General features: G+C 45.3%; 1 protein-coding gene across 5 annotated transcripts in view; it reads right to left on the bottom strand.

Moving 5' to 3' along the window:
* MTG2 (mitochondrial ribosome associated GTPase 2) overlaps positions 1-25,247 on the bottom strand; it is a 32,314-nt gene extending 7,067 nt beyond the window's left edge. For 2 of the 5 annotated variants that reach the window (XR_002796536.3, XM_004456684.4), the window contains exons 1-3: positions 24,605-24,736; positions 19,135-19,321; positions 45-230 (exon numbers count right to left, since the gene is read on the bottom strand). Coding sequence is in view for 3 of the 5 variants with exons in the window: in XM_004456684.4 (XP_004456741.2) it covers positions 45-221 (177 nt within the window). In the remaining 2 variants the exon portion in view is untranslated. Of the gene's footprint in view, positions 1-44; positions 231-19,129; positions 19,322-20,444; positions 20,688-24,604; positions 24,737-25,200 lie in introns of those variants that run through there. The other 3 variants (XR_009183289.2, XM_004456685.4, XM_058287283.2) reach the window with 3 other exon arrangements.
* Between the last annotated feature and the right edge of the window lie 264 nt (positions 25,248-25,511).

The raw sequence follows: 25,511 nt of genomic DNA, 5'->3' as shown, positions 1-25,511 counted from the left end.
AGAGGGAGGCCCAAGGCTCACCACCTGGAGTTCAGAGGTCTTACCAGCTTCTTTTCCGAAAGCGGTTTCTTTCTGGAGGGCTCCTGGTGCTTGGTGCAGAGTGCGCAGCTGACGAGGAGGAGCGGGCCGGGCTCAAGGGTGGCACGCGTGGCTGGGGCCCGGAGCCCCAGGCCCTCCAACATGGCACGCCGTCTCACTGAGAAGAACCTTGCGGGTATCATGGCCCCTGACTGGTCAAGTCGGCAAAAAAAAAAAAAAAAATTCTGACTTTAAATCTGAACATCAAACTGAATCCCAAGAGCATCCAGCACACAGCAGCAGCTCAGCACAGACTCTTTTTTTTGCCTTCCAATTTTCCATTTGTGCATTTATTCTCTGGCCATTCTCTGGCCACTCACCACCTAAGTTACAATGCAACTTGCACACGCGTGCCGGGGTGCCATGTCACGGGATCCCGGCAGTGTGGGATGGCAGAGGCTACCGCATGGCGCTTAGACACCACGACGCCTCACTGTGGCGAAAGAACTCGATGGTGTCACGTCACGAGAAAAGGCAAATGGGGAGCAAATCTGATCCATGCCAAAGCAAGGTGTCTGTTAAAATAACTCCTGACTAGTTTTAAGATTCCTGACACATGGCTTTAAGGACACAGCAATTACGTAAAAGAGGGAAATTATGAACACATAGTATAAATGCTTCCACCCATTGCTATTAGGACTGACAGTTAACGGAGAACGCTGGTTAAGGTGGAGAACCATAGAAAGTTGTTATACACGTACATGAACATTTATTTAAAAAGATTTCTCTCCCTTCCCCCACTCCCCAGTTGTCTGCTCTGTGTCCATTCGCTGTGTATTCTTCTGTGTCTGCTTCTGTTCTTATCAGCGGCCTGGGAATCTGTGTCTTTTTGTTGCATCATCTTGCTACATCGGTTCTCTGTGTGTGCTGCGCCACTCCTGAGCAGGCTGAACTTTCTTTTGAGTGGGGTTCCCCTATGTGGGGGACACCCCTGCGTGGCTCAGCACTCTGCGTGCATCAGCACTGTGCATGGGCCAGCTCCACATGGGTCAAGGAGGCCCGGGGTTTAAACCATGGACCTCCCATGTGGTAGACGGACGCCCTAACTACTGGACCAAGTCAGCTTTCCTACATGAACATTTTAATTTAAAATGTATAAACCTGTAAATGTACATTAATTGACCAATCACTTATTGAAGCTAAAAGCCTTTTATGATTGCATAAGTCAATAATTTTCAGGTCTTGTTTCTTTAGAGTAAAACACATAAAGTCACTTGTGAAGCAATACATATACTCTTCTAAACTTTGGTGATTCCCCCCACTCTTTCACAATTCTCATATCCACTCTTAATTGAAATAAATTTAATGAATTGCTAGAGAATCCACCTTAGTTTTTAGACACATTCTCTCTCCCCCATTCACAGTTTATCAATTTGTACAATATTTAATTAAATTATGGATTTACAATAAATAAAAGGGGCAGGAACAGTTTTGGGGCCAAGTACAATAGTGACCTGGTGAGCTTCAATGGAAACCGCTGTCCACAGTCCACACTCGCTGGGGAGCGCGAGTCCCTGACAGGCGGCTGAGCTGTACAGGAATGATCTCATTCACAGCCACCCACGGCGGAAGCACCTGCCGTCATCCTGCAGGCCGGGCCGAGGGGCTCTCGGGGCGGGAGGGAGCCGTGGGCGCTGCTGCTCAGTCGTGCTCTCAGGTCGGGGCGGGAGGGGGCCGCGGGCGCTGCTGCTCAGTCGTGCGCTCAGGCCCGCCTTCCTTGGCGGGTTCACTTGAGTGTAGAATCCGGGCTCTTGTTTTGGCTCAACTGGGTGCGTCCTCTCGGGAGGCTAACGCTGCTGCCCTCTTGTGTCCTCTACCTTGGTCACTGTCACAATACACACTTTTGAAACAGATGAACTAACGGACGTGCGTTTCCCCACTGTTGGCCGCCCTGACCCTTCAGGTGTCTTCTCGCCCCTGCTACGTGGGGGCAGGTTTTGTGTGTGGATTTAAATCATTAAATCCCCCGAAACACCAACACACTCCCCTAGAACACTGGACATTTGCTAAATGGAAGTCTGAATCTTAAGCCAGAATTTCTTACAAATCAATACACCCAATTTATTCAAATATTGAGTGCTTTATCTTGTACGTTTTTTAAAACACTGTCAAATTGGAATAAAGTGAGAATATTAAATAACGAGGGCAGAGGTGAAGGCCTGGACTCGTCCACAGTGTGGCTCAGGGAAATGCACTCAGCTGTCGTGCCTCAGTCTCCCCACCTGCACAGCGGATAGGGCTAGCTGGGAGCAGGACGAGTCACCCACGCGAGCCCCGTGTGTCAGCCACTTTCCACGCCTCACGAGCCACCTCAGCAACCTCTGGCGGTGCCGAGCGCTGGCCGTGCCGCCCCCTCCCCATGCCAAGTGGGCACGTCCACCCACACCCAGAATTCCCCATGCCCTGTGCCCACGGTGCCCCACGGAAGGAAGCCAGCAGCTCCCCGTCTCCAAGAGTGAGACACGAACACAGCAGGGACCTACGCGTCCACGTGTTGCTTGGGGTGCTGACGCGACAGCCCGAGGGCAGCACGCCCACGAGGACACGGCCTCCCTCTCCTTTAGGGTCCGCTGAGGTGCCCCCGCCCACCCCTCTTGCCTCTACAGAAAAGGAGCCGCTTTCGCTGGGGTAGCTGTGCCCTGCGCTAGCACTGAGCAATTCTTTTAACTTCCATGCGACCCCAAAGTCAAGGAAAAGCTGGCAGCAGGCAAGAGCTTTTCTCTTCCCGAACCACTGCGGGGAAGGTGCCTCCACGTGACGGACGCTTCGTGAGCGCCTCCTACCCACGAGGGCGAGCGGCCCCTGCTGCCCCCAGGCCCCAGGCCTCCCGCGTCCGGCCAACTGCGCCTCCTCCCGCTCGCAGCCCGAGGCCTGGCGTGGCTGTGGTCGCCCTCGGCCGCAGAGCCTGGGGCCTGTCCTGGGCACTCGTGCCTCACGTCATGTCCTGTTGTAGCCTGACAGCTCGTGACGAGACGTGACGAGACGCAGCCTGTGCGCCTCGGGCAGGAGTTTGACATGGCGGTGCCGCTTTGGTGACGGCGTCCCAGTAGGTCTGTCCATCACCAAAGTGCCCACGGCCTGGACCTGGTGCCCGAGCCGCCTGGCCGTTCCTGGGTGGCGGGCAGGCCCTTCGCAGGGAGGCGCCTTGCAGTGGTGGCGCAAGCACACTGCTCCTCGTCAGGCTCGCTGGAGCCTTTGCAGGGACTCGTTTCCTTTTGAGGTCACGCGCTGCCCCTCTTCACTCACCCGGCTGGACGCCCGACGTGTCCCTGCTCAGCCAGGGCCAGCAGGCTGCCCCGCCTGTGCTGGCGTGACGCGCTCCAGGCCGCCCTGGGCTCCTGCAGGGGGGACAGTATTTAGAAGCCAAGGTCCGGATGCAAGGGCAGAGCCGGGAGGATGGCAGGTGCACGTGCACTCACCCAGGCACACCCACCTCAAGTCCTCTCTTTGAAGTTAGGCACCTCCGGCTCCTGAGAACGGGGGTCCCTACCTATGCACCAAGCCCAGCCCGGCTCGGCGTTCGCGCCAGCTCCCCTCTGCACCTGCGCCTCGCCCCAACAGCGAGGGCCTGGTCTCCACGTGTCTTCATGGGGTTCCCTGTCTGTTCCCCCGCCATGTGGGACCAGGCGCTCCCCTCCACCACCCACCTTCACCTCGCCCCCTCGGGCCCTTCCGTGGGACAACTTCATTATCCTTCCTGGAAACCTAATTAAAAAAAACCTTAGAGTGGACTGATTTTAGATACAGAGGAAAGTGCAAAGACACTGCCATCAAGGTCTCACCCACTTCCCTAAACGCAAACCTCTTCCACCACCAAAGGGCATTTGGCAGAACTAAGATACCAACGTCGCTATGTGTGGCAGTTGGATATTATTTATGAATTCCAAAAAGAAGGATTGTGTTTGTAAGCTGGTCTGTTCCTCCGGGCGTGAGCCCCTTTGATTGTATGAGATTCGCTGAGATGGCTCTGATCAAGTTAAGATCAGGGCTTCGATTAGACCCGTCAGTAGGGTGTAACTCGGGGTGCAGTGCCCGCCCCCTCGGTGGGCTGATGCAAACGGACACTCAAGAAGACACACGGGAGAAGGCACAGGAAGAGAGGGGCTCCACAGACAGGGAGGAGAGAACTTGTCATCTCGGTCCCGCCATGCGACAGAAAGGAGAAGGCTCCAACAGCCCCAGGAGAGCCGAGCCACTGGCCTGAGAGTTTGTGGCTGAAGAGACCAGAGCCCTGAGCAGCTGAGAAGGCCCGGGAAGAAACGAGCCCCCCAGCCTACGCTGAGATGGGAAGAGGCTGGGCCCAGGAGCTGCAAGAGGAAGAGGAGGGCTGGGCCTCGCAGACGTACCCGCCATCTTGCTTCAGCACATGGCAACAGACGCGGGTTAGGAAGTACCTCTTATGGGGCCTTGACGTGGGCTCTTCACGGCCTTGTGACTGTGAGCTTCTACCCCAAATAAAAGCCAACAGATTCCTGGTACTCTGCATTAGCACACTCTGTTTTGATTTTTTTTTTAAAGATTTATTTACTCCCCCCTCATCATTTGCGCTGTCTGCTCTGTGTCCATTCACTCTGTGCTCTGTGTCTCCTTGTCTTCTCTTTAGGAGGCACTGGGAACTGAACCTGGGACATCCCATGTGGGAGAGAGGTGCTGAATCACGTGAGCCACCTCAGCTCCCTGCTTTGTTGTCTCTCTCATTGTGTTTCCTCTTTGTGTCTCTTGTTGCATCAGCTCGCTGTGCCAGCCCATTCCATCAGCTGTCTTGTTCGTCTTCTCCAGGAGGCACCAGGAACCAAACCTGGGACCTCCCATATGGTAGGCGGGAGCCCGATTGATCGAGCCACAGCTGCTTCCCCTCAGCACCCTTGGCTGACTAATCCAGTTCATTACCACGACCTGAGCTCCAGATGCCACCTGGGTTGACCAGCTCATCCACTAATGTCCTTTGCCTGTTCCAGGACCCAACCCAGGACACTACGTTTCCTTTGACCATCATGTACTATGGATGAGGGCCTCCAAGAAAATAACCAGAATCCATATCCAGCAACAAAATCCTTCCGGAGGGAAGACAAAATAAATCCATTTCCAGATGGCAGGAAATCCTGGGAATGTCACGAATACACCTGCGCTAAAGAGATGTTACAGTGAGTTCTTCAGGCTGCAGGAAAACCACACCAGAGGGAGAGAAACCCAGATCTTCAGAACACCCAGAGCAACAGAAACAGGGAGTACACTATCTGGGTGAATATGAAACACAACATTTTTGCCTATTAAGTTTTAAAATATGTAAGATTATAGAACAGAAAATTATAACATTGCCCCACTGAGGTTTTCAATGTATGTAGAGGTAACACGTGAAAACTGAAATAAAACCGTCAGGCAGGGTTCTCAAGGGGTCTATATGACTGCAAGGCATCTACGATTTCTGGGTCGTGGCGCATTATGGGCTCCAAGTAGACTGTGAAAGGTTAGATGTGAACACTGTAATTCCTAAAGCATTTACTAAATACAAAGAGGTATGTCCAAAAAGTCAACAGATAAATTAAATGGGCGCTAAAAAACATTCAAACAATTCAAAAGAATTGGGGTAGCAGAAAACATAAAATGGGAAAAACAAGAAAAAAAATAAAATGGTGCATCTAAATCTAATCATATGGATTGTGGTTAATAATATAAATGCAGGAATGTTCTTCTACTACAAGATGTTAAATGTGGTGACACACAGGAAAAAATATAACTGTAATTGATAGATTTGTTAACAGCATTGTAATCTTTTTGTAGCAAAAAGAAAGTCTGTAATATATAAAAAATAAACCTAGCCTTATAAATAATCCCATTAAATGTTAATGGTCTACACATTCCAATTAGGAGGTAGAGTTTGACAGAATAGAAAAAAATGTCGGACCCCACAAGTGACATACTTTAATTATAAAGACACAGGCTGAAAGCGAATGGATGGAAAAAAGACAGACTAGGCAATCCTAAAAAGACTGGAGTACTTATTTTAATATCAGAGAAACAGATTTCAAGAAAAAGTATATTAACAGAGACGAAGAAAACATTTCATAACGATAAAAGGAATAATTCCTAACAATTACAAATGTGTGTGAGCCAAACAGGAGCTTTGAAATGCAGAAAGCGAAAATGGACAGAATGAAACAGAGAAACATACAATTCCACAAACACAGAATGAAAATCTAACACTTATCAGTAATTTCTTTTTCTTGCCTAATTCCCCTAACTAGAACTTCTAGCACAATGTTCAATAACTGTGGTCAGGTGAGCATCCTTTTCTCAGTCCTGATCTTAGTGGGAAAGCTTTCAACTTCTCCCCATTGAGTAGAACGTTGGCTGTGGAATTATCACATATGCCTTTTTAAGTGGAGGAATTTTCTTTACAGACCTATCTTTTTAAGTGTTTTTATCAAGGATGCTGGGTTTTGTCAAATGCCATTTCTGCATCAATTGAGATGATCAAGTGATGTTTTTCCTTCAATTTGTTGATATGGTGTATTACATTAATTGATTTTCTTATGTTGAACCACCCTTGCGTAACAGGAATAAAGCCCACTTGATTGTGAGGTATAATTCTTTAAATATGCTGTTGGATTCTATTTGCAAATATTCTGTTGGGAATTTTTACATCTATGTTCACTAGGGAGATTGATCTGTAGTTTTCTTGTAGTATCTTTATCTGCTTTGGTATTTGGGTGTAAATGGCTTCATAAAATATATAATTTTCACAACTTTTCAATTTTTTGGAACAGTTTAAAAAGGATTGGTATTAATTCTTCTTGAAATGCTTGGTAGAATTGACCTGTGAAGCCATTCAGTCCTGCCTTTTCTTTGTTGGGAGACTTTTTATGACAGATTCAATCTCTTGAAATGTGATTGGTTTGTTAAGTTCTTGTATTTCTTGTAGTCAGTGTAGGTTGTTTGTGTTTCTAGAAATTTGTCCATTTGTTGGTCATCTATAGTTTGCTGGCATACAGATTCTCATAATATCTTCTCTTGATCGTTTTTATTTCTGTGGGGTCAGTTGTAATGTCCCCCTTTCATTACTGATTTTATTTATTTGCGTCTTCTCTCTTTTTTTGTTAGTTTAGCTAAGGGTATATGGATTTTATTATCTTCTCAAAGAACCAGCTTTGGGTTTTGCTGATTTCCTCTACTGTTTTTGTTCTCAGTTTCATTTATTTCTGCCCTAATATTTGTTATTTCTTTCTTTCTGCTTGCTTTGGGATTGGTTTGCTGTTCTTTTTCTAGTTTCTCCTGGTGTTTAGTTAGGTCTTTGATTTTAGCTCTTTCCTGGCATTTAGGGCTATACATTTCCCTCTCAGCATCGTCTTCCCTGCATCCCTTTTTTTTTGTACCCGTTTTTTTTAATCCCGCTTGTGACTTTTTGCGTGCTATCTGCTCTGTGTCTATTCACTGTGCATTCTTCTGTGTCTGTGTTTATTTCCCTCCCCCCTTGCGGTTTGCTTGCTGTCTGCTCTCTGTGTCCATTTGCTGTGCTCTCTTCTGTGTTTTTTGCTTCTTTCCCTTTTTTGTTGTGCCACCTTGCTGAGTCGGCTCTCCCTGGTGCCTGCGGGTCGGGTGGCTCTCCGCAGTGTGTGGGGAGCCCGCCTTCACAAGAGGGCCCCGGGACGTGAATCCAGGGCTTCCCATATGGTAGACGGGAGCCCAACAGTGGAGCCACAGCCACTTCCCTACCCCTCAGTTTTGATAAGTTGAGTTCTCATTTTCATTTGTCTCACGATATCTACTAATTCCTTTTGCAATTTCTTCTTTGACCCACTGATAGTTTAGGAGTGTATTGTTTAGCCTCCACACATTTGCAAAATTTCCCCTTTCCCATGTATTACTGATTTCCAGTTTCATTCCATTATCATCAGAGAGGTGTTTTGTAAAATTTCAATCTTCTTGAATTTATTGAGAGCTGTTTTGTGCCCAACATGTAGTCTACCCTGGAAAGAGATCCACGAACACTTGAAAAGAATGGTTAACCCGCTGATTTGAGGTACAATGTTCTCTGTATGTCCGTCAGGTCCAGCTTATCATATTATTCACCTTGTTCCCTGTTGACTTTCTATCTAGTTTTTCTATCTATTGACATGAGCAGCACGTTAAAGTCTCCAACTACGATTGTAGAGATATCTATTTCTCCTTTCTGTTTTGCTAGAGTTTGACTCATGTATTTGGGGCACCCTGGTTAGGTGCATAAACATTTATGACTGTTACTCCTTCCTGGTGGACTGTCCTTTTTATTAATACATAATGATCTTCTGCATCTTACCACTTTTTTTACATTTAAAGTCTGTTTTGTCCTATACCAGTATAGTTACCCCTGCTCTCTTTTGGTTACTATTTGCATGAAATATGTCTTTCCACTCTTTCACCTAGAGCCTGTTTGTATCCTCAGGTCTAAGGTGAGTTTCCTGCATATATATGGATGACTCGCTTTCTTATCCATTCTGTCAGCCTGTGACTTTGATTGGGGAGTTAAATTCATTAACACTCAAAGTTATTACTGTAAAGGCATTACTTTAGCCATATTATCCTTTGCCTTTCATCTGTCCTATTTATTTTTGTCCTTCTTTATACCTTTTTGGTTACCCTTTCTGACTATCTTCACTTCTACACTCTCTTCCAAGCCTCCCTCTCTTTTTTCTTTTCTGGCTGCAGAATCCCTTTATTTTCCCTGTGGGCTGGATTCTTGTTTTCAAACTGTCTTAATTTCTGTTTACCTGTAAATATTGTTTTGTTTTCTCTTTTAAAAATCTGTGAATATTTTAAGCTCACTGTTCTATGTAAAGGACAGTTTTGCCGAATAAAGATTTCTTAGCGTCCCCTCAGTGTGGGACATAACTCCCAGGGATAACTCTCCCTGGCACTAAGGAATTACTTCCAAGCACCAGTTGGTGATGCAACTAGAAAAAGACCTTAAATACAAGGGGGAAATGGTAAAGACAAATGAGTTTATATGGCTAAGAGACTTCAAAATGAGTCAGGAGGTCATGAGAGAAGTAATGCTTATGAACGTCTCAGAGGATCTCACAGACAGTCAAAGAAGATACTACCACAAATAGTGGGGCTCCTGAAGGCTATGAAGACACCCAGGTCCTATAGTTACGGCAGATAGCTCTGGAGTTTGGTACTTGCCAGTGGGCCCTACTTTGGAGTTTGTGCTCCCAAATGTGACAGAGTTGGACTCAGATGTGACTTGTCTAAACATGTCTCTTCTGTTCCTTTTTTAAAAAATGTATTGACGTATATCACTCATACATAATACATAAGCAGTAAATGTATAGTAATAGTTTGAACTTACAAAACAAACATATATAACATCTACATGGCTCTAGCACCTCACCCTACCACTAATACCTTGCATTGTTGTTACACCTTTTTAACTAACGACTAAAGAGCACTGTCCAAATATTACTACTAACCAAAGTGTTTCCTCCCAACCCCCATATTATTATTATCTTTATATCATTTATATATGAACATACATTAACAATAAGCGTATACAAAAAGTTGTGGACTTACAAAGCAAAAATGCATAACATCATACAGGGTCTCATACATCAACCCTCTACCAACACCTTGCATTGTTGTGAGATGTTTGTTACAAATTATGAAAGAATATTGTCAAAATCTTAATATTAACTATAGTCCTTATCTTACATTTGGTGTATTTTCCCCCCAACCTACCCTATTATTATTTTTGAAGTATATTTTTTATGACAGAAGTTGCAAACTTAGAAAACAATCATGCACGTGCACAATTCCCAAACAAAACCCCTCTATCAACACACCACACTGTGGTGGAACATTGGTTACAAATAATACAATATCATCTGATTGTTACCACATCCATAGTGTACATTTGGCACACATTTTCCATTTTGCCACATTATTAACACAGTACGTCTTTGGCAAAGATGCAAGAATATTACAATATTACTGCTAACCACAGTCCATAGGTCACTCCAGTTGTATCTTTCCCATGCTTCTCCATATTCCCACCACCCTGCAGTAGTGATGTGCACTTGTTCTAGCTCACAAAGGACACTCTTACATCTGTACCATCAACCACGATTCTCATCCACCTCTTGGTTTACTGTGCTATTCAGTTCCTAGGTTATTCTCTAGCACTCTGTCAATTGGCATTTACATCCCTAGACTACCATTTTCAGCCATATTCCCATTTATAAACCGGCTGTGACTCACTATACTGTGTTACCATCAGCTAATTCTGTACATTTCCACACTTTCACAGTAAAGCTAATTAAAACTTCTACATTCATTAACCATCAGTAGTCCATCTCAGTCTTCCTCATCTCCTTTAATAATCCAACACCTACCACCAGGTCCTGAAGATATTTTCCTACAATTTCTTCTAGAAACTTTATGGTTCTTGCTTTTATTTTTAGGTTTTTAATCCATTTTAGGTTAATTTTTGGATAAGGTGTTAGATAGGGGTCCTCTTTCCTTCTTTTGGCTATGCATATCCAGTTCTTTTAGCACCATTTGTTGAATGGATTATGTGGGTTTGACAGACTAGTCAAAAATTACTTGACCATACATGTGAAGGTCTGTTTCTAAACAATCAATTTGGTTCCATTAGTCTATGTGTCTGTCTTTATGCCAGTCCCATGCTGTCTTTACCACTATAGCTAGGTAATATGATTTCAAGCCTGGAGATGAGAGTTTGCTTTTCCTTTTTAAATGTTTCTGGCTATTCAGAACCCCTTGCCCTTCCAAATAAATATGATAATCGTGTTTCCAATTTTTAAAAAAGTGCTTGTGGAATTTTTATCCAGATTGCACTGAATCTGTATATCAATTTGAATAGAATTGACATCTTAATGATATTTAGTCTTCTAATCCATGAGCATAGAAGATTCTTCCAGTTATTTAGGCCTTTTTAAAAATTTCTTTTAACACTGAGCTGCAGTTTTCTGAACACAAGTGCTTTACATTGTTGGTTAAGTTTATTCCTGACTATTTGACTTTTACCTGTCATATTTTATTTTCACCACTCTTCTGACACTTTCTTTACTTTTATTGATAAAATCTTCATTTCTAGATGCTCTTCCAGGTCACCCTCTCCTGTCTTTTCTTTTTAGACTCTAGCACACCCTTTAGTATTTCCTGAAAATCTGGTCTCTTGGTTAGAAATTCTCTCAGTTTCTGTTTATCTGTGAATACTCTAAACTTGCCCTCATTTTTGAAAGACAATCTTGCTGGATTTATAAGATTCTAGGCTGGAAGTTTTTCTCATAGTATCTTAAATATATCATACCACTGTCTTCTTGCCTCCATGGTTTCTGGTGAGAAATCAGCACTTAATCTTATTGTTTTGTGTGATCTATTAACTCTAAAAAGAAGATAATTTAAAAAATTAAATTTTTAAAAATCTTATTGGGTATCTCTTATATGTTATGCATTGCTTTTCTCCTGCTGAATTCTCTCTGTCTTTAGCATTTGACATTCTGATTAGTATGTGTCTCAGAGTTGGTCTATTTGGATTTTTTCAGATGAGAGTATGTTGTGCTTCTTGGACATGAATATATATGTCCTTCAATAGGGTTGGGAAACTTTCTACCATTATTTCTTGAAATATTCCTTCTGCCCCTTTTCCCTTCTCTTCTCCTTCTGGGACATCCATGACATGTATGTTTGCATGCCATTTGATGTCATTTAGTTCCCTGAGACCTTGTTCAATTTCTTCCATTCTTTTCTTCATCTGTTTTTTTGTATATTCACTTTCAGAGGCCATTTCTTCAAGCTCACCAATCCTTTCTTCTGCCTCCTCACATCTGCTATTATGACTCCAATGTTTTTTAAGGATTTATTTATTTCTCTCCCCTTCCTCCCCTCCCCAAGTTGTCTGCGCTCTGTGTCCATTTGTTGTGCGTTCCTCTGTGCGGCACCAGGAATCTGTGTTTCTTTTTGTTGTGTCATCTTGTTGTGTCAGCTCTCTGTGTGTGCGGCGCCATTCTTGGGCAGGCTGCACTTTCTTTCGCACTGGGCGGCTCTCCTTACGGGGCGCACTCCTTGCACATGGGGCTCCCCTATGCAGGGGACTCCCCTGCGTGGCAGGGCACTCCTTGCACGCATCAGCACTGCGCATGGGCCAGCTCCACACGGGTCAAGGAGGCCCGGGGTTTGAACCTTGGACCTCCCATGGGGTAGGCGGACACCCTATCCATTGGGCCAAGTCCACTTCCCCCAATGTTTTTTAAATTTCATTTATTGTGCCTTTCATTCTCCTAAGATCTGCTATTTTTCTATGTATGCTTTAATATTCTTTATGCTCATCCAATGTGGGTTTTTTAAAACTTATTTACTCTTTATTCTTTTCAATTATTTTTTTAAAAAACAAAATTTTAAATTGTCTTTTTCTTAAAGATACATAGATCACAAAAAATGTTACATTAAAAAATATAAGAGTTTCCCATATATCCCACCCCGCACACACACACTCCTCCCACATCAACAACCTCTTTCATTATTGTGGCACATTCAATGCATTTGGTGAATACATTTTGGAGCATTGCTACACAGCATGGATTACAGTTTACACTCTCCCCTAGTCCATTCACTGTGTTATGGCAGGATATATAATGTCCTGCATCCAATGTCTTCTCAATATCCTTAATCTCTTTAGCCATCTCACTGAATTAAGGAGATTTGTTTGAACATCTATGATCAGTTGTCTCAACCCCTTTATGTCATTTAGAGGCTTATCTTGTTCCTTTAACTAGGCCACAGCTTCCTGTTTCTTGGTGCAGACTGTAATATTTTGTTGGTGTCTTGGCATCTGACTTACTAGTTATTCTGGGTGCAGTTTTTCTCTTTAGTTTAGGGCTTCCTGACCTTTCTCCCTTGCTGGTTGTGCAGTAGGAGCCAAGGATGTAGTTGGTGCTATAAACTGTGGGGGTTTATAGCCCTCATTGCCCCAGGGACCGGTGAAGCTTCTCCCAATCTTCTCCTTTGCCAGGGGTAGGGAGAGAGCCATAGCTGTGTGGAATAATCCAAGTTGTGCAGGTTTAGACTGTAGTTGCCCAGAGAGAGTGATGAAGCTTCACGCCCCTTTCTCCCCTGCCTGGGGCAGGGATGGAAGTACAGGTGTGGGCTGCAATCTATGCAGTGTGGGTCCAAGATGACCGCAGCTGCTCCAGTAGACTTCCGATTATTCAGTCTGCGCCAGCCAAATATACCTGCAGTTACCTGGATAGGCTGGTGCAGGGCCTGCCGGCCTCCTCCCTGTCAGAGGTGGGGCTGACGCCTAGGCTAGGGCTGCAGGCTGATCTGGGTGAAAGAAACCGGTTCCTACCATCACTGTGATTTTTGGTCAGCCCAGCGTCCCCTCATGCTGGGGAAGGAGTCAAAATGGCAGCTACCGTCCTCTTTCTGACTTGGACAGGGTCAAACTTTAGCTGTTCTTAGGAATATACTTTAGCCTGCTGAATTTACTCATCAGTAGCTGAAGCTAGTGCCCAACTGTCTCTTCCTCCCGTTTTTGGGAAATGGAGGTTTTCATTCCAGCCATGGAACAGCTCCTGGGGCCTCCAGGGTCCTCCAGGGAAGGATGGGCACCAGCCTCCGTGGCATGGAGCGCTCTACTTACAAATGTTCTCTGAAGATGGGCAGTCTCCTCCTTCCATTTCTTCAAGGATGTTGCAGGATGCTGTTCTGGTCTCCTGGAGCCCCCAAACAGTTGCTTTAGCTAGCTCCAGATAGCTATAGGTGATAACTAACTGCCTGTAGCAGGAACTCTAGGAGCTCCTTACTCCACTGCCATCTTGCTGGTCTTCTTCTTCTGCTCCTTTTATTGAACCTATAGTTGGTGCTGGAGTTAGAAGGTATATGTCCAAGAGACTCGAATCTCTGGGCTGTCCATGTGCTAGCTGGGCCCTGAGCCTCAGTGGAGTGCCAACACCTATCCTCCAGTTCATTGGACTCACCCAGGATAGCTAACAAGGTGAGGATGGATAACCACCACACCAAGGAACCAAGCGTCTATAACTGCAAGCAAGAGAGTCTCATCCATCAGCTATATGGGACTGAAGACCCCTGTCAATTAGAGGTGGAGGGGGCATCACCATCCCAGAATCCTCAGGATTGGGGAATAAAATATGGACTAGAGTGGACTTACTGGTATTCTAATATAGACTTACTGTGATTCCAGCAATGGAATAAATTACATCATTGATGTGGGGACAGTGGCCACTGGAGTTGCTGAAGGCAGGGAGAGGGAGGGCATTTTCAGGACTCAGAATTATCTTGAATGACATTGCAAAGACAGACACAGGACATTATATATCCTGCTATAACTTACAGAATGGAGTGGGAGAGAGTGTAAAACACAATGTAAACTATAATCCATGCTGTCTGGTGATGCTCCAAAATGTGTTCATCAATTGCAATGAATGTACCACACTACTGAAAGAAGTTGTTAATGTGGGGAGGGGAACGTGGGAGGTGTAGGAAGTGAAGTATGTGGGAATCCCCTACATTTTTTTAATGTACCATTTTATGTAATCTATGTATCTTTTAAAAATTAAAAAAAAAAAAAGGTTTGTAGGCTGGCAGTTTTTCTTTCAGTACCTTAATATATCATACCACTGTCTTCTTGCCTCCATGGTTTCTGAAGAGAAATCTGCACTAAGTCTTGTTGGATGTCCCTTACAAGTGATGTTTTGCTTCTCCCTTGATGCTTTCAGAATTTTTTCTTTATCTTTGGCATTTGGCATTCTGAATATCAGGTCTTACTTAGGGCAGATTTGGATTTATTTGAATTGGAGTATGCTGTGTTTCTTGGACATGTATATTTATGTCTTTCATGAGACCGGAGAAATTTTTTGGCCATCGTTTCCTCAAATACTCTCTCCGCTCCTTTTCCCTTCTCTCTTCCGCCTGGAACTCCCACAACGTGTGTTGCTGCACTTCATGCATCGTTCAACTCCCTGAGCTCCCGCTCAAACTTCCCTGTTCTTTTCTGTCTCTGCTTTGTGTTCTCTTCAATTTCAGCTGTTCTGTTTCCTGTATCACTTATACTTTCTTCTACATTTCATGTCTGCCATTGTATGCTTCTAATGTGTTTTTGATTTTACCTATTGTGTCTTTCATTCCCAAGAGCTCTGCTATTTTTCTATCCAAGATTTCAAATTTTTCTTTGCTCACCCAGTCTTTTTTTCCCCTCCTTGTCTGCTTGTTGTGTTTATTTTTTCTTTAGGAGGCACTGGGAAACAAATCCAGGACCTCCCATTCGGGATGTGGGCACTCAAGTACTTGAGTCACATCCACGCCCTGCACATTTGGTTTTTGCTCATTGTCTTGCTCATTGATTTTGTTTGTTGTCCACTCATTGTTTTTTTTTGCTCAATGTCTGCTCATTTTTTTGTCTTCTTTAGGAGGCACTGGAACCAAACCCAAGACCTCCTATGTGGGAGGCGGGTGCATGGCTGCTTGAGCTCCCCCTGGTGTCTTTTTTTTTTAATTTTTGTTTCAGCATCTTCTTTTTATTGGCTTTTTTTTTTTTTTTAAAGATAAATAGATCACATAAAATGTTACATTAAAAAACATAAGAGGGAAATGGATGGCCCAGTAGTTAGGGCGTACGTCTATCACATGGGAGGTCCGCGGTTCAAACCCCGGGCCTCCTTGACCCATGTGGAGCTGGCCCATGCGCAGTGCTGATGTGCGCAAGGAGTGCCCTGCCACGCAGGGGTGTCCCCCGCGTAGGGGAGCCCCACGCACAAGGAGCGTGCCCGTAAGGAGAGCCGCCGAGCGCGAAAGAAAGTGCAGCCTGCCCAGGAATGGTGCCGCCCACACTTCCCGTGCCGCTGACGACAACAGAAGCGGACAAAGAAACAAGACGCAGCAAATAGACACAGAGAACAGACCACCGGGGGAGGGGGGGAATTAAATAAATAAATAAATCTTTAAAAAAAAAAAAACAACAACATAAGAGGTTCCCATATACTCCATTCCCCTTCCCCCCCCCGATCGTCCCACATCAACATCCTCTTTCATCAGTAAGACATATTCACTGCATTTGGTGAGTACACCCTGAAGCACTGCCACATAGACCATAGTTTATGTTGTAGTTCACACTCTCTCCCAGTCCATCCAGTGGGTTATGGCAGGATATACAATGTGCTGCATCTGTCCTTGCAATATCATTCAGGACTACTCCAAGTCCCGAAAATGACCCATATCACACCTCTTCCTCCATCTCCCTGCCCTCAGTAACTCCCGTGGCCACTGTCTCCACATCAATGATACAATTTCTTCCATTGCTAGAATCACAACAGTTTTATAGTAGAATACCAGCAAGTCCAACCCAATCCGTATTATATTATTCCATCCTGTGGACCCTGGGATGGCAATGTCCACTCCTGAAATTGTGAGGGGGGTCGAAATCGAGAGGAAGCTTAGATCCTCTAAATTGAGAGGGGGCTTAGATCCCACATGACTGAAGGATGTGATTCTCCTGATTGCAGGTGTTGACACTCTCAGTTCCCTGGTGTGGTGGTTGACCATTCTCACCTCCCTGTCAGCTGACCTGGGTAAGTCCAATGAACCGGAGAGTAGGTGTTACAACTCTGCTGAGGCTCAGGGTCCAGCTGGCACATGGACAGTCCAGAGATTCAAGTCTTTTGAGCATACACAAACCCTGTGCCAATCAGAGGTTCAGTAAAAGTGACAGAAGAGGCATGTGTAGAAAGGTCACATCTGAGTCCAAATCCATCACACTCAGGAGCACAAATTCCAAAGCAGGGCCCACTGGCAAGGTAATGAACTCCAGAGCCATCTGCCATGACTGTAGAACCTGTGTGTCTCTGTAGCCCTCAGGAGCACCAGTACCTGGGGTTGTATCTATTTTGGCTGTCTCTGGGATCCTGATGAGGAGTGTGTAAGAATGATCCCTGTGATGGCCTCCCAACTCTTTTTGAAGTCTCTTAGCCATATAAACTCATTTGTTTTTATCATTTCCCCCTTTTATTCAAGGCCTTTCTCTCGTTGGATCACCAGCTGGTGATGGTAATAACCTTCGGCCTCAGGGAGGTTCATCCCCGGGAGTCATGTCCCACACTGGGGGGAAGGTAATGTATTCACATGTTGAGTTTGGCTGAGAGAGTGGCCACATTTGAGCAACACGGAGACTCAAGAGGTAACTCTTAGGCACCCTGCAGCTCTAGGCCTAACTGAAATTTCAAGCACACATGCTCCTAAGCATAGTTATTAGTATCGAGGGCCCAACACTGGACCATCCTTCTTCACTGGTCTTTGCCCTTACACTTGGGGGATTTTTGCTGTTCCACAGGGGAATGTGACAGAGCTTCCCAGGATGGGAACTCAGCACTCCCTCAGTGTGTAACTATATCCACTATGACAATACCTAACGAACATCTGAATGTATCTATATACCCTATATGCATGCCCTGGAGAGCTCCCTCCCACCCTGCATCCCCCATCAATGACACCCCACACCAGTGCTCCTCCCCTGCCATAGTTGAACCCCTCTGTGATTCAAAACTTCTTAAAAAATGAAGCCTAATATATTACTGAATTCAGTTAGTAAGATAATGAAATAGTGTAGACAGGTTTAAAGATTAGAAATAGAATACATAATAATTTAGAAAAACTGAAACAAAGTAAAAAATAAATTGGAGTATAAAAAATGAAAAATTATCATAAAACTTTGTTTTTGACGTTTTGCCTTTCATCACTGTAATAGGAGTTTCCCTGCATGTACAGTGGCAAGGCAATCTCTTCCATTCCTTCCTCAGTGTCTACATCCTTTTTTTATTTTTATTTTTCAATTTTGCCTTCTAAAAAGTTTTAGATCACAGTAAAATCACATATACAACATAGGGGACTTCCATATGCCCAACATGAAACCCTTTTACCCCTTCCTCAGCAATGAACTTTTTATATGTGGATGTTATATTTGCTACAGCTGATGTAAAGATATTGAAACATAGCTACCAACCATGGTTTCATTATGGCTTACATTATGGTTTATCTTTTAGACTGTACACTTTTCCAAACTTTTGTTTATAGTATATTTTACATTATGGTCTTCTTAATGTCTTTCATTTCTTTAGCCATGTTGTCCTTCAACTCCATGATTTGATTTTGGAGATTTGTATGACTTCCACTGATTATTTATTTCAAGTCCTGTGTTTTGCCTGGAGCTTTGATTTTCCCTTTTGCCTGAGTCTTGTCTTCCTTTTCTTAGTAGGGCTTGTACTTTTCTGCTGATGTCCAGACATTTGATTATGATGTTGAGTTTACTATGATGTTTAGTTTCTCTCCCGTGCCTAGGGATTTACTGTTAAGTAGCTGTGTGCTACCACTGTTCTCTGACTTTTGGTTTAATCTGTTCTAGATATTTAGGATTTCCCTGTTTAACTGCTCAAACCAGGGCTCAGGTTCCAGGCAATATTGTCCTGGAGATTTAGACACTGCAATAAAGGGGGGAAAAGAGGAAGAAGTGAAACTGCCCCTATCTGCAGAAGATATGATTGTTTCTGCAAAAAATCCACGACTAGAGTTAATAAATGTATTCAGTAACAAAGGTTGAAGGTTACAAGGTCAAAATAGAAAAATCAATTGTATTCTTGTATCCTAGCAGCAAAATACTAAACAACTTGAAAACGAAGTTAAGAAAACAATGTCAATTATAATAGTGCCCCAAACAAGAAGTACCTAGGAACAAATTTAACAATAAGCATCCAAATAAGATCTCCACTCTGAAAACTACAAAGCACTGCTGAGGGACATTAAAGGTCTAAATAAATGGAAACATGTGGCATATTCATGGATGGTAGACTCAGTATGATTTCGATGGCAATTCTCTCCAGATTCATTTGTAGATGAATTTCCCAATCAAAATACCAATGGGCTTTTTTTTGGGGGGGAGGGGTGGAAAATAGAAATTGAAAAACTGGATTCTGAAATTTAAATGGAAGTATAAAGAATGTAGACTAACCAAGACAAATTTTAAAAAGAATGAAGTGGGAGGACTTACCCTACCTGATTTCAAGACTTGCTACAGCAACCAAGGCAGCTGGGTGCTGGCTGAAGCAGGGCACAGAGGACAGGGCAGGGCACCGGGGCAGGCCCACAGGTGTGTGGTCGAGAGCATCTGACAAAGGCGCCAAGGCAATCCCACAGGAAAAGGGTAATTTCTTCAACAAATGATGCTGGATCAACTGAATATCTGTGTGGGAAAAGAGTGAACCCTTAATCTTACCCCATACCTTATAAAAAAATTAACTCAAAATTGATTAGAGACCTAAATATAAGACTTAAAATGATAAAATTTATGAAAAGAAAAAACTGATAACCTGAACTTCTTTAAAATTAAAAATATTTGCTCTTGGAGCAAGTGTAGCTCAGTGGTACTGCCTTAAAAAATTTTTTTTTCCTCTTCACAAATCACCATTAAGAAAAGTATCTGCACACAGATGTTCATAGAGGCATTTTCATGATTGCCAACAACTGGAAACAACCCAGGTGTGCATCAACTGAAGAATGGATAAACATAACTGTTGTGTATTCACATGATGGAATATTATGCAGCTATAAGAAGAAATGAAGTCGTGATGGAACATGGATGGACCTGGAGGACATTATGTTGAGCGAAGCAAGCCAGACACAAAAGGACAAATACTATATGATTGTGTTCCAATGAACCAAATATATTGTGGAACATATTGTATGATTAAAAAAAATTATAAATATTCAGAAGATTTAATTGAGAAACAGATATTTTTATTCAACTGTTTTCTTTTTCTTTAAATTATTGTTTATATTTTCAATTCTTAAATGTACACATAAAGTTTAAAAAAAAATAAAGGAGACAATAAATTAAAAAAGTGTGGGGAGGAAGCGGACTTGGCCCAGTGGTTAAGGCGTCCATCTACCACATGGGAGGTCCGCGGTTCAAACCCCGGGCCTCCTTGACTCGTGTGGAGCTGGCCTATGTGCAGTGCTGATGTGCACAAGGAGTGCCGTGCCACGCGGGAGTGTCCCCCACATAGGGGAGCCCCACGCGCAAGGAGTGCGCCCCATAAGGAGAGCTGCCCAGCGCAAAAGAAAGTGCAGCCTGCCCAGGAATGGTGCCGCACACATGGAGAGCTGACACAGCAAGATAACGCCACAAAAAGAAACACAGATTCCCGTGCTGCTGACAACAACAGAAGTGGACAAAGACGACGACGTGGCAAATAGGCAAAGAGAACCAACAACCAGGGCGGGGGGGAGAGAAATAAATAAATAAATCTTAAAAAAAAAAAGTGTGGGAAAGCAGATGTAGCTGAAGTGCTGGAGCATCCGCCTACCATATAGGAGGACCCGGGTTCGCTCTCTGGGGCCTCCTGGTAAAAAAGAAGAGGAGGAAGCATGTCTATGCAGTGAGCCAGTGCCCGCACAAGTGAGTCACGCATCAAGGTGACGACGCAAGAGAAGAGAGATGAAGGGGAAAGTCAAGGTGAAATGCAGCAGAGGCCAGGAACTGAGGTGGCACAATTGACAGGGAACCTCTCTCCACGTCAGAGGTCCCCAGGATCGAATCCCAGTGAATCCTAGAGGAGAAAAACAAGAAGAGAAAACAAAAAGAGAAATAGATACAGAAGATCACAAAGCAAATATAGCAGGGTGGGGGAAGGAGAAGGGGGTAAATAAATCTTAAAAAAAAAAAAAGTGTGACCCACAGACTAGAAGAAAACATTTTACCATATTTTAGATCAGGGTAGCGGATTTGGCTCAACTAATAGAGCATCCGCCTACCACATGGGAGGCCAGGGGTCAAACCCCGGGAGTCCTGACCCATGTGGTAAGCTGGCCCGTGCGCAGTGCTGATGTGCACGAGGAGTGCAATGCCACGCAGGGGTGTCCCCTGTGTAGGGTAGCCCCATACGTAAGGAGTGCACCCCATAAGGAGAGCCACCCTGTGCGAAAGAAGCACAGCCTGCCCAGGAGTGGTGCCGCACACACCTAGAACTGATGCAGCAAGATGACACAACAAAAGAGACCGATTTTGGGTGCTGCTCACCATAATGCAAGCGGACACAGAAGAACACACAGCATTCCCGTGCCGCTGACGACAACAGAAGCGGACAAAGAAACAAGACGCAGCAAAAAGACACAGAGAACAGACGACCGGGGGAGGGGAGGGGAATTAAATAAATAAATAAATCTTCAATAAAAAAAGAAGAAGAACACACAGCGAATGGACAGAGAGCAGACAACAGTGGGGAAGGGGAGAGAAATAGATTTAAAATAAATCTTAAAAAAAAAATTTAGATCAAAGAACTTGTATCTAGACTATATAAAAAACTCTAACATCTCAATCATAACAATAAAAAAACCACCACAATTAAAAGTGGGCTTTAAAATACAAAAGAAGAAATATGAGTGGCAAAGAAGCAAGTGAAAAGATCCCCAATATCATTAGTCTTCAGGAAATGCAAACCCCATGAAAACCTGAGATACCACTGCACATCTATTAGAATGGCTAAAATGGGGGGGGCATCCCAAGAGTTAACAAAGAGTTAAACAAAAGAACTCCCAACACTGCAGGTAAGAATGTTAGCTATATAGCCACTTGGGGAAACAGTTTGACACATTCTTTCAAAAGTAAACTGGGAAGCAGATGTAGCTGGAGTGGTCGAGCACCTGCTTCCTACATATAAGGTCCTAGGTCCAATCCCTGGTACCTCCTTTAAAAAAAAAAGTAAACAAACAAAAGAACACCTCTTGGATGACCAGGCCACGCTTGTACAAGAATGTTTGTAGAAACTCAAAGGTTCAGCAGCAGGCAGACGGCTAAATGAACCAACACAGCCACACAGGAAGAAGGAATGGCCCACTGGTCTGTGCAACCCCTGGATGGAGCCAAAATCATTATGCTGAGTGAAAGCAGCCAGGTCAGAGATTCCATTTACACAGTTCTAGAAAATGTGACCTAATTACAGGAAGACGACCAGGTGTGCCTGGAGGTGGTGGCTGCGGGAGGCCAGATCACAAAGGGGCACGAGGAACCTTCTAGGAGGGAGGAAAATGCTTCGCTTCCTGGACTGTGGTGGTTTCCCAGGTGCACAGATATGCCAAAACTGATCAAATTGCACAGTTTATTCAAGAAGTGCTGCAAATGGAATCTGGACTCCAGCTCACAGCTTCACTCTCCAAACCCTCACTTTCCAGTCTGGTAACTCGTTTAAGTCACTTCTCAAATTGCCCGGGATTGGTGCAAGGTCTGTCCCATGCTAGAAGCTCTGTAAATGTCCATCATATTACCAGGGCAATAAAAAGGCGATTCTTCTTCAGATGAAAATATTTTTCAGTTAAAAAATATTTGCTCGAAGCCTGCAAAATGCCTGGCACTATTTTAGGGGGATACAGCTGTGAATACTATTCTGGCCCTCATATCAAATGATGTCAGCCAGACACCTATAATACAACAAATAAAAAAGAGAAACAAACCAATAGTAATAGCAGCTAACTTCTGAGCATCTCACTAGGTGCCAGATCCTGCTCTAGGCATTTTTCAGGGATTAACTCATTTAGTCCTCCTAATAACTCTGTGAAGAAAGTACTTTTATATCCCTAATTTACAGATGAGGAAACTGAGGCAGAGAGGTGAAGTGACTTACTCAAGGTCATGAGGTGGGAGGGGTAGGTGTGGAGCATGATGGCGGAGGCTAAAGGAAAATGACTCTGGGTCACCACCCCAAGCTCACCACTGCTAAGCCTGCTGGGAAGCTATGCCCCCCACCCCAGCTGCATCTGAACCAAGGTTTCCAGTAGTGCTGCCCCAAAACTCAGAGGCCAGCAAGTGCGAAGCCAACCTGGGCCGTGAATGCAGAATGCTGCCTAATTGGGTGAATTTCCTCCTTTTTGCTCTTCTGATTTCTATTTGAGGAGACCCACCGACCTTGAGCCCAAGCAGGGCCCACCCTTGTAAGCAAACAGCAGGTTCGGCTCCGCTCCTCCTGTCCTCTGGTGGTCTGTTTCCCTTTCCACAAAGCTACACCTGCACTTTCCAACATAGTAACCACTAGCCACAGGGGACCACTTTACATTCAGGTTAAATGAAATTTAAAACTCAGAGGAGTGGGTGAAGCTTAGTGGCTGAACACCTGCTTCCCATGTATGAGGTCCCAGGTTCAATCCCCAGGACCTCCTGAAAAAAAAAAAAAAAAAAAAAGGAAACTGAAAGTCCAGTTCCTCACTTGAAATGCTCTTGGCCACGCACGGTGGCAGCCGCCGCGCGGGGCTCCGCAGGGTGGGACACTTCTGTCATCACAGAAAGTGCTGTTGGATGGCGCTGGTCTACACCGAGCAGTGGAAGCCCAGGAAAGCCAACTCAGACGCCTCCTCCGAGCACCCGTTTACTGGGGACCGTGCAGAAGGCAAGATAGCGGCGAAAGCCCAGGGTCGGAGTCTGACAGGGTATCTCATGATTACAGGGGGAATAAGGCTTTAAAAAAGGCAAGGGCTCCACATCACAGCACTGCAGTCGTAGTGCTCAGCTCGACGTCTACCGCTCTATGCAAGCCATCACCCCTGCCAGGAGCCTCTTCCAAGCCTCCTACCCCAATCCCTACATTTACTCCTCTCAACACTCTATGAGGGCTAATACTGCACGCTGTATCTGCCAGATCCACTATCCATCCTTCCCCACCCACTCCCTTGCAAAAAGTTGTCCTCCGTGACTATCTAAGGTACCTGGCCCTCTGGCTTCTGGCTGGGAAACTCCTGCAGAGTGGAGGGAGGCGCAGGAGGGCAGGGCATTTATTTGCCTTCTCTCCTAGGACCCCTCCCTGGACTGGTGGCCACACTTGCGGTTAAGGAAACCCTCTTTAACTGACATCTCCTGCTTCTGGTAACTCCTGCCTCCCCTGACCCTTTGGTGTCCAGCGTTGAAAGCAACTCCACAGACAGGAGCTCCAGGTTACTGCCCCAACTTGGTCACCCCTCTGCACGTGACCCCTTTACAAGGCCTCCTTCAATATCCTGACGCACGTCTGCCACCCGTTTCCTGATCATTCCATTCTTTCATGCCCATTTTACAGCAGTGGAGGTTGAGGCCCTGAGAAGTTACATCACAACCTCCCCTGGCATCTCTGAAACGTCGCTGGCACCTACGTTTTACACCAGGAACCTTCTGCCGAGGCATGCAGTGCAGGGCTCTCCAGGGAGGGAGAGGACGAGTAATCTTAAAAGAATCCATCTCCTGCTTCCTGGACGTTCTTCCCTCAAACAGACTGTGTAAGAATGAACTTCCTGGTTCCTGTCTACACAGCTTTGTGAACAAGAATTATGGGGACACCCATTCTCATTCTCATTCATCAACCACGGAAAAATGCTCTAACGAGATGGCAAACACTCCATTTTATTGGGAGCTACTTTTAAAATAAAACTTTATTTTTAGTTTAATAAATGTTTATCAAAATGCGTGGCATACTTATGTTGGTTTTTTTTTGCAACTGTATCTTACCAGTTATTGTAAAGAAACATCCAAAATGGGGAGTGGGTATAGCTCTGTGGGTGAGTGCCTGCTTCACTTGTATGAGGTCCTGAGTTCAATCCCCGGTACCTCCTAAAAAACCAAAAATGAGTGTTCATTATGTTAAAAACAAAAATATTCTAAAGAAATGCTTAAAATACAGACCGGTGAGTCAAAGGGAATTTCTAAAAAACGTGCATTTGATCTCACATGCCTATCTCTGGGGGGCAGCTTTATTAGGGTAATTAATAAAAGACTTTCAACCATAAAAACATCTTGGGTGGGGAAAGCAGAAAAGGAGTTCGAAAGGAACCCAAAGTGAAATTCCCTCAACTCGAGGCCGCCGAGCGGTCACGCGACGGCTGCGCCCGGAGGACCACGTCCACCGCCTCTGCGGGGCCTGGGGGCGAACGCGCTCCGCGGGCAGGGTCTGTCCGGGCGGCCACGGCCCTCGGCGGGCACCCGCCCGCTCGCTCCTCGCTGAACGAAGGACGCAGTGGCCTCGGCGACTCCCGGGCGCCCGCCGCCCCCTCGCGTCCCCGAGCTGCGGGGTGTCCCGCGCCCGCACCCTCCGCGCCCGCACTCACCGGCTCGAAAGGAAGCATCGCTTCCGGGGCACTAGACCTCGGAACCCGGAGATCACTTCCGGGGCCGCCGGCTCCCCTGCCCCGCCCCTCCTGCGGCCCCGCCCTCCGGCTCTGCCTGCGCATGCGCACGACTTCAGCGGCGCGCGCACGCGCAAGCGTGGTCCCAGGGGGCCGGGACGGTTCTCCCCCATTCCTTCCCGAACGTGTGCCCCCGTGAGGACCCCTTGCAGGCCGGCCGCGGGGTTCGGCCCAGGCGCTCAAGGGTAAGCGGCGGGGTGGGGTCCCTGCCCCCTGCCTTGGGGCGGTCGGCG

Source organism: Dasypus novemcinctus, chromosome 24 (genome assembly GCF_030445035.2).
Source record: "Dasypus novemcinctus isolate mDasNov1 chromosome 24, mDasNov1.1.hap2, whole genome shotgun sequence".
NCBI classification, from domain to species: Eukaryota; Metazoa; Chordata; class Mammalia; order Cingulata; family Dasypodidae; genus Dasypus; species Dasypus novemcinctus.
The sequence above is the reverse complement of the archived record's forward strand: the minus strand, read 5'-3'. Positions and strand labels throughout refer to the sequence as shown.